At 40.7% G+C, this 16,565-nt stretch overlaps 1 protein-coding gene across 1 annotated transcript; it reads right to left on the bottom strand.

Annotated features, from left to right (window-relative positions):
- Positions 1-10,696: 10,696 nt before the first annotated feature.
- On the bottom strand, positions 10,697-11,647 carry LOC121865632 (LEAF RUST 10 DISEASE-RESISTANCE LOCUS RECEPTOR-LIKE PROTEIN KINASE-like 2.4). The gene has a single exon (XM_042365154.1). It carries the CDS (start codon positions 11,645-11,647, stop codon positions 10,697-10,699), a length of 951 nt encoding a protein of 316 aa, XP_042221088.1.
- Positions 11,648-16,565: the final 4,918 nt, after the last annotated feature.

Raw genomic sequence — 16,565 nt, forward strand, 5'->3', positions numbered from 1 at the left:
TAAAGTAAAAATATAAACATAACAAAACATATATACGACAGGTGGTTAATGAAGAAGGAAAGGGAATAGAGGGAACGGGAAGAAGAGAGAGAGGGAGGGAGAAAACTTAATGATGTCAGGGGAACGGAAGAAAAGACAAGGAAGGAACACAAAGTATGGAGTGATGAATGATGAGAGAGAGGGACGGAGAGGAGGATGGATGGATGGTGAGAGGTGGATGACCGGAGGAGAGAGAGAGAGAGAGAGAGAGAGAGAGAGAGAGAGAGAGAGAGAGAGAGAGACACTTGCGTTTTATTTATCGCGTCGACAACCGAAAAATAAAACTAATTAAAATGAATAAATTCTAACATGCGGTTCACTATTTATTCACCGAGTCTAAATTCTATCCTATTTATTTTGTCTCTCCGCCCCAAGAAGAATATTTTTTTGTACTTAAAAGCCAAAAAAAATAAAGAAGCTTTTAATTCATATATTCATTTTGTCTTTTTTATCTCATTAAAATATTTTTCGTGTATTCAAAGTGATGCGTCGTTCACCACCATTCGTAAAAAAAAAAATATAATACTTAGTCTTTTTTTCGAGTGTTTTTTTTCTCTCTTTCTTGGTTGGGAATCAAGTATGTATCATGTGTAGTGTCGGTGATGCATATGATACATTTCTTACTATGTGTCACCCTCAGGTAGGACTCGGGGTGTTCTGTGTTGCCGAATAAGATTTACTTTAGCCCCATCAGGAAGGTTAAGTAGCTATCGTCCCCCAACCAACCATTCTCCGTTTTCTTTCCTTGCTGCAGTTATTCTCATTTTCTTCTTATCTCTATTCATTTTCATCTCTATCTCACTTTTCTTTTGTTTTCTTTCCGTATTTTGTTAATTTTTATTTAGTTCTGTGGTTCTTTAAGGCCAGGGTGTCGAGGTTGTGACTGAGAAGACGAATTGAATAAACCAAGGAAGGAATTGTGAAGTAGAGGAAGAGAAGAGAAGACAGACAGACAGACAGACACAGACAGATAGACAGAGTGGATATATTTCTAGTGGAGAGAAGGGAGGTGGTTATCTACCTGTGAGAGAGAGAGAGAGAGAGAGAGAGAGGCTGGTAGTATCTCACTTCACGAGGGAACTAGGAAATATACTTTAAAGGGTAAGGGTTGAGGACAAAAGGTTGGATTATTTTTTTTACTTCAGAAGACAAAGGGGTGTACTTTATAATGGTAAGGGGAGATAATTTTTAAGCCGGAAGGGGAAGATTTTTTTAAGGACGAAGAAGATGTTTTTTAGGGACGAAGAGGATGATTTTTTGGGTCGAAGTGGAAGATTTTTTTAGGGACGAAGATGATGATGTTTTTTTAGGACGAAGAGGAAGATTTTTTAGGGACAATGGGAATATTTTTAGGGACGAAGAGGAAGATTTTGTGAGGGACGAAGATTTTTTTTAGAGACCAGAGGAAGATTTTTACGGAGAAAGTTAAAGATTTTTTAGGTGAGGTTGTCAAGGAAAACATTTTTTTTTAGGGTTAAGAAAAAAATAATTCTAGGAAGGAACAGGAATTTTTCTTGTAGTGGTAAGGGAGAAAAAATATCGAGCTTAAACCTCAGTCATTCACATCACCAGGGAAGAAAGTGTCCCTCCTCTTCTTGCCACCACATAAATAGGAGTAACAGCAATAACAGAGCACCATAGTGTAATGTTAAACGATAGAGAAGTGCACCTTTATACCTGAAAAAAAGGTCTTACTATTCTCTCTTATTCTTACACGTGAAAATCGCCAATAATAATATAAATAATCGAATTGTATTTAGTTGAATCAATTATTAGCGAGAGGAGAAAGGTCAGGTTAGGTCAAGTTAGGTTAGGTTAGGTTAGGTTAGGTTAGGTTAGGTTAGGTCAGGTCAGGTTAGATTAGGTTTGGTTAGGTTAAGTTAAATCAATTATTCGCGAGGAAGAAAGGTTATGTGAATTTACCTTTCGAATATTAATTAATTTACAGTAGATTATTTAATTTATTAATGATTAAAATCACCTCAGGGATAAAAAAGCACCAGACAAAAAGATTTTACCTTGAGAATATGATACCTGGACAAATTAATTAATATCTCACCTGGTTAAAACAACTATTGGAGAGTGTTATTATAATAAAAATTTAATATATTCACGTGAAATTATATCAATAGTTTTTTTTTCATGATTTTGCCAATGAGGAAAAAAATCCATGAAAACGAAAATAAAACAAGATACCCACTCAACCTAACCTAACCTAACCTAACCTAACCTAACCCATGATGTAGGACACTATAATGCGGTTTATTTTAGCCGGAGGTAAATCTGACGAACCTTGCGTGGATAAGCAGGAAAAAAGTGACCCTCCCCAAATACATGCACGCCTCGTCGGTGGGTGAAGAGTAATGTACAGTGACGCCTTTACACGCCTGCCAGAGAGAGAGAGAGAGAGAGAGAGAGAGAGAGAGAGAGAGACTAACAGAGATACTAAGACAGTGAAAGATACTGAGAGAGAGAGAGAGAGAGAGAGAGAGAGAGAGAGAGAGAGAGATACTAAGAGAGTGAAAGATACTGAGAGAGAGAGAGGGAGGGAAAGATACTGACAGATACTAAAAGAGTGAAAGATACTGAGAGAGAGAGAGAGAGAGAGGGGGGAGAAGATACTGAGAGAGAGATAAGAGAGGAAAGATATTGAGAGACAGAAAATACTAAGAAAAAGAGAGAAAAATAATAAGAAAGGAGGGAGAAAAGAGAAAATAAAAATACAAGAATGAAAACCGACCAACGTGACCCGACCTGGCCCTCAACTTGGTCGATGGCCCTCAGTGCAATACCCGACGGCGTAACAATATCACTCTTACTGGCCCCACTTGTTATCCAGGGGCTCTAGGCACAACTCTCTCCCCCATGGTCAGGGCCCAAGATGGATGCCAACCCACTCTGAGAGGCAGACCAAACCCATCAGGGAAACTTCACCAATGTTATGTTGCCTTTTGACTCATATTGCCGAAGCTTCAGTCGTGTCCGAGAGAGAGAGAGAGAGAGAGAGAGAGAGAGAGAGAGAGAGAGAGAGAGAGAGAGAGAGAGAGAGAGAGAGAGAGAGAGAGAGAGAGAGTCACCCATGTCTTTTATTTTGAGGAATTTATGTTTGTACAGTTCCCTTCACTTGTGCGTTTACAGGGGCTCGTCAGGTTTTGTGCAGTGTGGCAGCGTTGTGTTTGTTTACATTTGACAGAAGGAAACTCGAATAATAAACAGACTATGGAATCAAAGTAAAACAATATTAAAACAAATATCTTAATGTAATGATGATCTCCTGTAAACGCACTACTGAAGGGGACTGTACATATCATGGAATGTTAATGCGTTTATGTTAGGTTAGGTTAGGTTAGGTTAGGTTAGGTAAGAAAAAATTATTCTCACAAGACAACATGTTTAGAATTTCGACCGAATTTATGGGGACTTCTGTTTATTTGTTCTGAAAATTTGGTCATTTGTTAAATTAAAATCTTCGATATTTTTCCAATAACAATGGTATAGAATTATAGTTGTTTTGAACAGTAATGTAATGACAATAAATATAGCTAAGCCAGGATCACACATCAAGATCTATCGTAGGGATGGACACCCCAGACAACTAACAAATTGGAAAATAAACTAAAATTGTCCACACTCGCCGCCTATACGAGGGACCCAAGAATCCCAAGAGCGATTTCTTGTCTGTGAATGACTTATAGAACCACTGGGTATTGGAGTCGGTCTGTGGGTTTGTTTTCATAGTTTTTCATTTTTGTTTTGTCTTGGTCATTGTTATATCGGCAAATCGGTATATCGTTAAGTTTTTGAACCCTGGAAATTAATTGTTATTATTTTTATTATTATTATATAACTTTTACTTTTTAGAATCCGTATAAGAACTAAAACAACAACAATTATTTCTGTCCAACTTTCCATTTAAAACGAGAGACGTGTTAACAATCATTCGAATTTTAGTGTATTAAATAATTCCTTTATCTTATTCATATATCGACTCCTGTGCCACTTAGTAACTCCCATTGGTTATCTTATCAACATAACAAACTTCGATATCACAAGACACTGATTTGAGAGTTGAGAAATATGTGATAACCGATAAAATGTTCTTATGGGAAATATCACGTATCGAGCAGCTGAGTAACGTATGGTAAACAGTGACCAAAATGAGACACACAAACGGTATGAGCGAGGATATGTTTCTCAGACAGACAGACAGACAGACAGACAGATATTGATAGATAATTAATAGACAGAAAAAATCTTTTGTTTTGTGTGTTTGCGTGTATTTGTGTGTGTTTGATTACGTATGCGTATGTTTACATGTAAGTGTGTATGTGACATTGAAATACAACAAATTAATCAAGCTTCTACGATATATAAATCAAGCTTAATATGCTGTACATCCCTGTAGCATAGGTCATCATTGAATACATAAGCTTCTGGATCACATATCAATTACCTGAAGCCTTAATACTGTTATATTGCTCACAGTAAATCACTACAGGAAATGAGAAATTGTTTTTATTTTTTTATTTATTGTGTAAGGCTCAAGTTAGGTTAGGTGAAGTTAATTACTTGAAGTGGGGTGGCTTATATATTGTAGTGCACACCTGTTACTTGGAACTGTTACCTGGTATATGGAGGAAGGGGGTTAATGGAGTAAGTAACTTCTACCTATGTTACCTGAAGTACTGATTATTACACCTGATACACCTGTACGATTTATCATATATACATCTTTAAACACACTATACCTTAGCCTGTGAAATCCTTAATAATTGGCTATAATAAATAAAGAAAAGGATAACCACTTCTCTTATTAGATATCCTGATATATTATTCACTGATTTTAATGATATCCTGTAGTGTAATGCCTCAAATCAAATCGTTTTATCGTCTAATACGTCCGTCAGGTAGGATAGCAAATACACCTGACACATTACCCTGATTACACACAGGTAAGCCAATTAAGTATTTATTCCTTGCCTCACCTGTATCCTCTCACCTGGTCTAAATATTTACATAGTGTTACTGAGGGTGCAATTAGATGGTGGATTTTCCTCCCCGCATTTAGTTACGGTTCATAGTGTAGATAAGGGAGAGGGGAGGAAAGGGAGGAGGTGGGGGGATAGGAGAGAGGGAAAAGAGGAGTTAGAGAAGAGGGGATTAGGGGAAATGAAGGGTTGAGAGGGAGGGAGAAACAAGATAAGGGAGTTAGGAAGAATAAGGGATGAGAAGGCCATGGAGGATAAACTGAAGGGAGAAGGAGTTAAGGAGAGAGAAGTTTTAGAAGGGGAGAAAGAGGCTGAAGGAGGAGATGAAGGAGGGAAGAGATGAGGAGGAAGAGATGAGGAGGGAGGAGATGAGGGAGGGAATGAGGGATGGAGGGAGGGCTGTAGTGGTAGCTGGGGGAGGAGGGGGATGGAACTGGCACTATTACCCCCGTCTGGTGCCAAGCCAAGACATATTGGACGTAGTGCCATCAGGTCTGCTCGTGTTACCAGTGTTGGCCTCCTCCTGTGACCTTCCTGCAGTGCTTCAAGTGGTGAGGCGGCGATTATAGCTCTCATCTTATTATTAATATTATTATTATTATGATTGTTATTGTTATTATTGTTATTGTTATTGTTATTATTATTATTATTATATTGTTATTATTATTATTATTGTTATTGTTATTATTATTATTATTGTTATTGTTATATTATTATTATTATTGTTATTATTATTATTATATTGTTATTATTATTGTCATATATTGTTATTGTTATTGTTGTTATTATTGTTATTGTTGTTATTATTGTTATTGTGATTATTATTAGTGTTGTTATTCTTATCATTATTATTATTGTCATTTTTATTTTTATTATTATTAAACTGTCACCTGACATACACTAATGGCACCATCACCTCACCTTCACAGTACACACACTCCAGTTCCTCATTTGGTCTGGTCCAGCACATTGGAAATTAGGCATATTATATTTCCTGTGTCAGCCTAACATAACCTGACCTGACCTGACCTGACCTGACCTGACCTGACCTGACCTAACCCATTTCAGAAAACACGGAACACGGGATCACTCGCTGTTAGCCACCGTAGAACCGTGTGACAGATAGTAAAGTAATGGCGTCACTAAGCACAATCTGGCTGCCCGTATCTCTCTCATCTCTGTTCTATCCTGTGAGTAATGACATCAATACAATCCTACCATCGGCCGGATATATACATCCCTCCCTGGTGGCTAGTTGTTCCATGACTTATAGCTTTGAGTATATCCATACTCTTTCCTATTACCCACCTCCCTCCATCCTACCATAAGCCACATCCCTCCATCCTAACCAATACCCACCTCCCTCCATCCTAACCAAAAGCCACTTCCCTTCATCCTAACCAAAAGGCACATCCTTCCATCCTACCATTCCCTACGTCCGCAATCGATTTCCTTTACCCAGACCGACTCACACACACTCTTCACTACAGGTAATCCAGTTTGCATATCCGTTCTAATCCTTCTTATTGGCTTAACACGTATGCCGGAATCCAATATATCCTCTGTTATATCTCCCGCCGCTTACCAGGTCTGTGTGTGTGTCTTCCTCTTCCTAACACTGCCTCCTCCTCCTCCTCCTCCTCTTCCTTCATCCTCATTCTCGTCGTTCTCCTGCTTCTTCTCCTCCTCCTCCTTTTCTTATCCTTCTTTTTCTCCTTCTCATTGTCGTCTTCCTTATGTTCTTATTCCTCCTCCTCATCCTCTCGTCCTCCACCACCACCTCCTCATCCTCCTCCTTCTTGTCCTTCACTTCCTTATCCTCCTGCTCTCCTCCTCCTCCTCTTCGGGTGTCCTCCTCCAAATGTTTATCCATTCTAGTTCGTGTGGTCACCCTCAATTTACTCACCTCCTTGCCTGTCCTCCCAATACCTCTCACTTGTCTATTAATCTCCTGCGGCCACATGCAAGTCCTGGCGCCCCTCGAGATGTTTGTTATTGTCTTCTACATCCAACTGCAGCAGGGAGGTGTAGCTACGATCACTGTTAGTATTTATATTATTATTTCTTTTTAAGTTTCAAATCCCATTAGTCTCTTTAAGTTTACACTCACCTGTTCCTCAAGCTTAAGACAGGTAATTCTTGTAGGTACACCACACCTGTCATTACCTGTTAAAGTATAGGTAGGTAATAGGAAGTCAATCATACTTACCTTCTGATAAACTGTATTCCATTTGTCATTAAACCTTTTTGATTACTGATAATTGAGCAAAGTATGGTGAGGTGTCTGGGGTGAGATACTGGGGTGAGGTGTCTGGGGTGAGGTGTCTGGGGTGAGGTGTCTGGTGAGGTATCTGGGGTGAGGTGTCTTGGGTGAGATACGGGGTGAGGTGTCTGGGGTGAGGTATCTGGGGTGAGGTGTCTGGGGTGAGATACGTGGGTGAGATACGGGGTGAGGTGTCTGGGGTGAGATACGGGTGAGGTGTCTGGGGTGAGGTATCTGGAGAGGAACGAGAGGTCGAGGTATTATTTGGTAAGGAACGTGGGATGTGTTTAATAATTATTCTCTCTATATTTTCCTCCCTATTATTTCATTCCCTATCCCACTGTGTAATTAAGGATAACATATTGATCATCACCTGTCTGTCTGTCTGTCTGTATATCTTCCCTGTTCAACTAAACAAAACATTACGTAAAGAAAGGCGTGTCGAACAGAGAGTGATTGCCTGATCAGATTGCCAAAGGTACGCGATTGATTTTATACCTTTTAATTAGTTACTGAAATGAGGTGTTAAAAGTTTTAATAGGGGATGAATGTGTCTTATTCTGGTCTATTTTCAATTGATTTATTAATTTTTGTTCTCTATTTTACTTATATTTTCTTATCTTTTATCAGTTGTCTATTATAGTAAAGGAGATAATAGATATGGGATCAAAGGACTTCAGCTAAACAAAGCCTCAGCTAAAACAAGGGAGATTATAGCTTGATTAAAATTCAACAGGGGAAGATATTTGCCCAGGAGGAGGATCCCCCCCCCCCACCCTCTACCTTTCATAAACTTGTTAGCTATGTTACTAAATGGCAGTCATCGAGTACTCTGCCTCCTCCTTCTTCGTCGTGATGTTGTGAACCGGAACCCTGTCTCTGCAGCCTGAAGAAGGGAGGGCTACGAGGAGCTCAGGGTCTACGCCTCCTTCATTATCTCACATTGGATATCGTGAAAGAATGATTAGATGTTGGAATGTCTCTTGAATAACTACAGTTACCAAATTCTGAAAGTTTCGTTTGTGGATATTTTTTTCTTGAGAGCTACGACACACACACACAGCTGCCCCAGAACACATGAGATAAATATTGAAGCTCTGTCGTAACTAAATACCCCCTTATTTTATATATCTTTAATTAGAAAAAGTTAATATATTAAATTATATAAATATAGCCTATGACTTGCTAATAATTTTGGCAACTTTCGTCCTGCAGTCATCACAATAGGACTCTTGACTCTTAAGGACTCTTGACTCTTCAGGACTCTTGGTGTGTCTGGACAACTAACACTGGCCGGAATAACAAAAACAACCCCTTCCTCCCCCTCTTCCCCTGTAATAGAAGCTTCCATTACTTGACCACATCCGCTGTTTTATGCCTCCAAGGACTGATCATTTCCGCCTTCTTGTACGGGGCAGAATAATGCCAGACGGGTAATGCGATAAAGCCACGTTTCCTATATCACTGTTATTAGATCACCGTTCTTCCGTGCTCAAGTTAATTGTGTCTTCCTGAACCTTGTAACTTGTCACCGGTGGAGCATCTTATTATCTTGGGTTCATTCTCGTTGTGTGTGTGTGTGTGTGTGTGTGTGTGTGTGTGAACGTCAATTCTTCTCTGTGATAGCCTTGAATATTACAGCTAATTAAAGGGGATTGAATTTCTTTGTGTGTGTGTGTGTGTGTGTGTGCGCGAGAGAGAGAGAGAGAGAGAGAGAGCTATCTTTAATCCTCCTTGTGTCTGCGCCAACCACCTTCCAACACACACACACACACACAGTAATAGCCAGGCCACCATCCACTCTTTCAACTCTCCCTTTGATCCATTATCTCTAGGGCCTCAGAGCATCGGGTGAGGGAGGGAGGGAGGGAGAGAGAGAAGGCCTCTGATAAAAGGGGAAAGAAGAGGGAAAAAAGGAGATGGAATGAATTCTCAGGAACCTCCCTAAGCCATTTTTCCTGGGAGGGGTGAAGAACATAAGAACATAAGAAAATAAGGAGTCTGCAATAGGCCGGTTGGCCTGTGCATGGCAGCTCCTGTCGAGAGTTACTACCACTCTCTATCATCCATGAATCTATCCAGCATCCTTTTAAAACTCTTCAAAGGTTCCAGCACTTACTGGCTAAAGTTGTTAAGCTTGTTCCACTCGTCCACCACCCTATTTGTGAACCAGTTCCCCTTCCTATCTCCTCCTAAAGCTAATTTTTATCCAACTTAAACTGTTGCTCCAAGTCCTATCCTGCCCGGATATTATAAGAACTTCATATATATATATATATATATATATATATATATATATATATATATATATATATATATATATATATATATATATATATATTTTACCTTTATTGATTCCTGTCACCCACTTAAATACTTCTATCATATCTCCCCGCACTCTTCGTCTTTCTAGGGAATGTAAGTTTAGTTTCTTTAACCTATCCTGATATGGAAGGTTTCTAAGTCCCGGAATCATTTTCGTCATTCTTCGCAGCACCGACTCCAGTGAATTGATATCCATTCTATAATAAGGGCACCAGAACTGAACCGCATAATCGAGTGCGGCCTAACTAGCGCAAGATATAGTTGCAATAAGACCTCTGCACTATTATTACTTACCCTTCTAGATATAAAACCTAATACTCTGTGTGCCTTATTTCGAACATTAGCGCACTGTTTTCTACTGTAGGCCCGTAGGTCTGGGCTTACAAGTACCCCTAAGTCTCTTTCACAAGTCGAGTTCTCTAGGTTGATGTTGTTAAGGCTGTATACATTATCAGTATTTGTTCTACCAATATTAAGTACGCTGCACTTGCAGGTGTTGAATTTCATTCGCCATTTCTCTGACCACTCCTGCAGTTTATTTAAATCCTCCTGTAGTGCATTTGCATCCTGCCCTGAATTAATCTGCCGCCCTATTTTGGTGTCATCCGCAAACTTGCTTATGTCACTGCTGATCCCAGTATCTAGATCGTTTATATAGATTATGAACAAGAGTGGGCCCAGTACTGACCCCTGGGGAACCCCACTGGTTACACAGCCCCACTCAGATTTAACACCATCTACGCTGACCCTCTGTGTTCTATCGGTGAGCCACGATTTTATCCAATTTAAAACTTTCCCCTCGATACCTTGAGCCTTAGGTTTTCTCAGAAGCCTTTGATGTGGTACTCTGTCAAACGCTTTGCTAAAGTCTAAGTAAATAACCTCGTAATTATCGTCATTATCTACTACCTCGAAGACTTTCCTAAAAACCGTCAGCAGATAATAACAATAATAATAATAATAACAATAATAATAATAATAATAATAATAATAATAATAATAATAATAAGGAACCATAAAGAAATAAAAATACCTTCATTTTAAAAATGTTTCATTATACGGATGAACATAGTGGCACCATTCATGCTTTTAAAATTTCTTTTAAGTCGGCAAGTACACTTGGGTAGTCGGGGCAGTTCTCGTTGTCGACGATTCGCCTTTTTGTGTCGGCGACGAGCCTCATCACGGCTTCTTTCACCGTATTGTCGGCGATAACGGAATCCATGCAACTCTGCACCAAATAGATGAAGGAGTACAGATCGGTGGCGGGGCTGCAGGATCCTCCCCGGAATAAGAGGGGGCACATCCAAGGATATGTCTTCTCATCCTCGGGGTCCACGGACAAGAGACGGCCAGAGATGCCACTCAGACCTAGGTCTATGATATTTATTTTAATTCCATTATCCATATCCTGTATTAAGATGTTATCGGGTTTAAGATCATTGTGTATAATTTTTGTTTCATTCAGTTTTTGTAGTTCGTAAGCGACGGAGGAGAGAATATTATAAAATGCCCGGGTATCCGGTGGGTTTTGTGAAATATACGCCCCAATGTTTTGGTGCCCAACGAACGACATTAAGAGAGCGAGGGGCTTCCTACACAGACCTTTAAGGACTGGGGTACCGCCTGCTCCGCCAGCAATCATATGTAACTTTGCCTCCCGTTCATAATCGTCGACGTCTTCATCCATAGCTGCGAGTTTTAAAACTAAATTTGTTTCGTCACATTCGACGAGGCTAGCGGTGCCGTGAGAGCCCTTCCCCAGTCTTTTTACAAATTGAAAATCAATCATTTCTTCAAAAGTGAATACAGGTAACTCAGTGAAGCCCCGACGCTTCCACTCCTTTAAGATTCCTTCAGACATGTCATCTTCGCCTAGAGACTTTGGGGTAGACAGCTTCGTGGCTAAGTTGGCCTTCAATTGCTTGTCTCTCCAGGCCCTGGCCCGGCGTACCTCGGCGTCTCGTGCCGCTTTTCTCGCCTCCACTAACCGTTGCTGTGCTGCGTTACGTAGAACAATGTGTTTGAACATATTTGTAAATTACAATATATTATATAAAGATCTCTTGGGGACGTAAAGTAAGAAATTCAGGGGTACAAGCTGTTTTTGATGTATTCAACTGAAATACATTAGGTTGGAATATTGATATAGCAGTGGAAATGTAGTTTGGTGAAGATCTTGTGAAGTGAAGATCTTGTGTAGTGAACATATGGTGTACTGTTGTAGTAAACATGTGGTGTAGTGAACATATGGTGTACTGTTGTAGTAAACATGTGGTGTAGTGAACATATGGTGTACTGTTGTAGTGAACATGTGGTGTAGTGGTGTAGTGAACATGTGGTGTACTGTTGTAGTGAACATGTGGTGTAGTGGTGTAGTGAACATGTGGTGTACTGTTGTAGTGAACATGTGGTGTAGTGAACATCTGGTGTAGTGAACATATGGTGTACTGTTGTAGTAAACATGTGGTGTACTGTTGTAGTGAATGTGTGGTGTAGTGAACATGTGGTGTACTGTTGTAGTGAATGTGTGGTGTAGTGAACATGTGGTGTAGTGAACATGTGGTGTACTGATGTAGTGAACTGATGGTGTACTGTTGTAGTGAACATGGTGAAAATGTGGTGTACTGATGGTGAAATAACATGGTGTAATTGCTGTAGTGAACATGTGGCAAATGTTGTAGTGAACATGTGGTGTAGTGAACATGTGGTGTACTGATGTAGTGAACTGATGGTGTACTGTTGTAGTGAACATGTGGTGTAGTGGTGTCATGTGGTGTACTGATGTAGTGAACACATGGTGTACTGTTGTAGTGAACATGTGGTGTACTGTTGTAGTGAACATGTGGTGTACTGTTGTAGTGAACACATGGTGTACTGCTGTAGTGAACATGTGGTATAGTGGTGTACTGAACATGTGGTGTAGTGAACACGTGGTGTACTGGTGTAGTGAACACATGGTGTACTGTTGTAGTGAACATGTGGTGTACTGTTGTAGTGAACGTGTGGTGTAGTGAACATGTGGTGTAGTGAACATGTGGTGTACTGTTGTAGTAAACATGTGGTGTAGTGGTGTAGTGAACACATGGTGTACTGCTGTAGTGAACATGTGGTGTAGTGATCACGTGGTGTACTGTTGTAGTGAACATGTGGTGTACTGTTGTAGTGAACATGTGGTGAACACGTGGTACACTGGTGTAGGAAATGGCATGGTACTGCTGGTAGTGAATATGTGGGTGTAGTGAACACGTGGTGTACTGTTGTAGCGAACATGTGGTATAGTGGTGTACTGAACATGGTGTAGTGAACACATGGTGTACTGCTGTAGTGAACATGTGGTGTAGTGAACACGTGGTGTACTGTTGTAGTGAACACGTGGTGTACTGTTGTAGCGAACATGTGGTGTACTGTTGTAGTGAACACATGGTGTACTGCTGTAGTGAACATGTGGTGTAGTGAACACGTGGTGTACTGGTGTAGTGAACATGTGGTATAGTGGTGTACTGAACATGTGGTGTAGTGAACACGTGGTGTACTGGTGTAGTGAACACATGGTGTACTGTTTTAGTGAACATGTGGTGTACTGTTGTAGTGAACATGTGGTGTAGTGAACACGTGGTGTACTGGTGTAGCGAACACATGGTGTACTGTTGTAGTGAACATGTGGTGTACTGCTGTAGTGAACATGTGGTGCAGTGAACGCGTGGTGTAGTGGTGTAGTGAACACATGGTGTACTGTTGTACTAGTGAACATGTGGTGTACTGCTGTAGTGAACATGTGGTGTAGTGAACACGTGGTGTACTGGTTTAGTGAACACATGGTGTACTGTTGTAGTGAACATGTGGTGTACTGCTGTAGTGAACATGTGGTGTAGTGAACACGTGGTGTACTGGTGTATTGAACACATGGTGTACTGTTGTAGTGAACATGTGGTGTACTGTTGTAGTGAACATGTAGTGTACTGTTGTAGTGAACATGTGGTGTACTGTTGTAGTGAACATGTGTAGTGAACACGTGGTGTACTGTTGTAGTGAACATGTGGTGTAGTGAACACATAAGAACAAAAGAACATAAGAAAATAAGGAGTCTGCAATAGGCCGGTTGGCCTGTGCATGGCAGCTCCGGTCGAGAGTTACTACCACTCTATATCATCCATGAATCTATCTAGCCTCCTTTTGAAACTTTCCAGAGTTCCAGCACTTACTACAAAGTTGCTAAGCTTGTTCCACTCGTCCACCACCCTATTTGTGAACCAGTTCCTTCCTATCTCCCTCATAAACCTAAACTTATCCAACTTAAATCCGTTGCTCCGAGTCCTATCCTGCTCGGATATTATAAGAACTTTATCTTTATCCCCTTTATTGATTCCTTTCACCCACTTAAATACTTCTATCATATCTCCCCGCACTCTTCGTCTTTCTAGGGAATGCAAGTTTAGTTTCTTTAACCTATCCTGATATGGAAGGTTTCTAAGTCCCGGAATCATTTTCGTCATTCTTCGCTGCACCGAGTCCAGTGAATTGATATCCATTCTATAATAAGGGCACCAGAACTGAACCGCATAATCGAGGTGCGGCCTGGCTAGTGCAAGATATAGTTGCAATAAGACCTCTGCACTCTGATTACTTACACTTCTAGATATAAAACCCAAAACTCTGTTTGCCTTATTTCGAATATTAACGCACTGTTTTTTAGGCCGTAGGTCCGGGCTTACAAGTACCCCTAAGTCTCTTTCACAAGTCGACTTCTCTAGATTGATGTTGTTAAGGCTGTATACATTGACAGTATTTGTTCTTCCAATATTAAGTACGCTGCACGGCTCCTCCACGTGTAGTAATAATAATAATAATAATAATAATAATAATAAAAATAATAATAATAATAATAATAATAATAATAATAATAATAATAATAATAATAATAATAATAATAATAATAATAATAATAATTAACGGTTTATTGAAAGAACTTGGCAGCCAGAAGGCTGAAAATATACAGTTACATATTTGGGGAATGGGTTTTGAATTACAAATAATATACAAGTAACATATGTGATACAAATAAGATATATAATAACTAGATGGGGAAAAGCTCAAACTACAGTGCATTTCAACATAGTGACAGTGCAAGCAGTAGTATTTACTGGGAGTGAATACACTGGTTTATTACAAGTTATTGATAATTTGTACAATGGTTGGGACTGGGCTGTTCTTATAGCGATCAGTCCGTGCACGTATGGGCTGGATGCGGTTGTGGTGTCGAACAGCAATTCTCGGGCTAGGGATCTCAGGTGGTAGTAGGAGCCGGTGTCGAGGATGATGTAGAAGCTTCTTACCAAATTTGCAGATGAGGTCGTGGTGATGGTCAGTGAGAGTCGAAAGGGTCAGTGTGTTGAGCGCTTCTTGATATGTGGAGTAGGAAGGGGAGAGAATAATCTTGCATGCCCTCTTTTGCACTTTTTCTAGGTGTTTACGTTGTGTGGCATTTAGGGAGGAAGACCAGGTGGGGGAGGCATAGGTGAGCTTGTGTGTGTGTGTATATATGTGTGTGTGTGTGTGTGTATCTGTGTGTGTGTCTGTGTGTGTGTGTGTGCTGGGTGATCCATCGCTGGTAAATAAACAACAAAATTCTCCAGTCGTTGCTGTCTTTTGTTGTGGTGACGTTAAAGTATGATACAGTGTGGAGCCTCTCTATAGTGGAGCTGCCTTATACTATATTATCTTTAAATATGATAGAGAATATTTGTTCAGTATTACGTAAACATACTGAAGACTCCCACCCCCTCTCCCGCTCCCCCCTCCCCTCCTCCCCCTCCCCCTCCCCCTCCTTCTCCCCCTCCTCCCTCCGTCTTTGGAACTTGGGATAGATTAGGATAAGACTGTTAAATTGGGATGGATTAGGGTAGATTTAGTTAAGATAGGTCAGGTCAGGTCAGGTCAGGTCAGGTTAGGTCAGGTTAGGTTAGGTCAGTTCATGTTAGGTTGGGTCAGGTCAGATCATGTTAGGTTGGGTCAGGTCAGGTTGGGTTAGGTCCGGTTAGGTTAGGTCAGGTCAGGTCAGGTCAGGGCATGTCAGATCAGGTTGTAATATAAACTAACTGTACCACTTTCCTCAATGAATAAATACAGTGGTGGAATAGGAAGAGCGGACGATAAATGAGGAAATTACACGTGGCTGAAAGGAAACAGTCCTGTATATTAACACTCATAGAATATACGACCGCTTGAATAAAACGCTGCAACACCATCTGGATATAAACCGGAAGTATCAACAACACAACTCTCCCTTAAACCAGCTTGCTCTACAACATATCCCTCCTCACCAAAGAGAAGCCCCAGGAATTTTACGACAGTCGCTGACATGTTTAATTACGTTTCTTTTGTTACCTGCATACAATGTGTTGGTGTAGGGGGGGAGGAGGGGGGGTATGTAGGTGAGATGAGAGAGAGGGTGAGGAGATGTAGGTAAGAAGGGGGAGGATAGAGAAGGGAGATATAGTCCATTGAGAGAGAGAGAGAGAGAGAGAGAGAGAGAGAGCACACAGTTATGAAGTGTACACATTCGAGAGTCAACATCAGAGGATCAGACAACCCAACACACACTCGCGCGCGCACACACACACATATGCCGACGTCTGAGCGCCTAATAACACAGGCTATTGGATATCAATGATTGGGCTAGACGTATGGCAGCTAGGTAGTCCTCGAGTACTTGGTAGTCCTCGAGTACTTGGTAGTCCTCGAGTACTTGGTAGTCCTCGAGTACTTGTTGGCCCTCGAGTACTTGTTGGCCCTCGAGTACTTGGTGGTCCTCGAGTACTTGGTGGTCCTCGAGTACTTGGTAGTCCTCGAGTACTTGGTAGTCCTCGAGTACTTGGTAGTCCTCGAGTACTTGTTGGCCCTCGAGTACTTGTTGGCCCTCGAGTACTTGGTGGTCCTCGAGTACTTGG

This window comes from Homarus americanus, unplaced genomic scaffold, assembly GCF_018991925.1.
Source record: "Homarus americanus isolate GMGI-L3 unplaced genomic scaffold, GMGI_Hamer_2.0 scaffold60044, whole genome shotgun sequence".
Lineage (NCBI taxonomy): Eukaryota > Metazoa > Arthropoda > Malacostraca > Decapoda > Nephropidae > Homarus > Homarus americanus.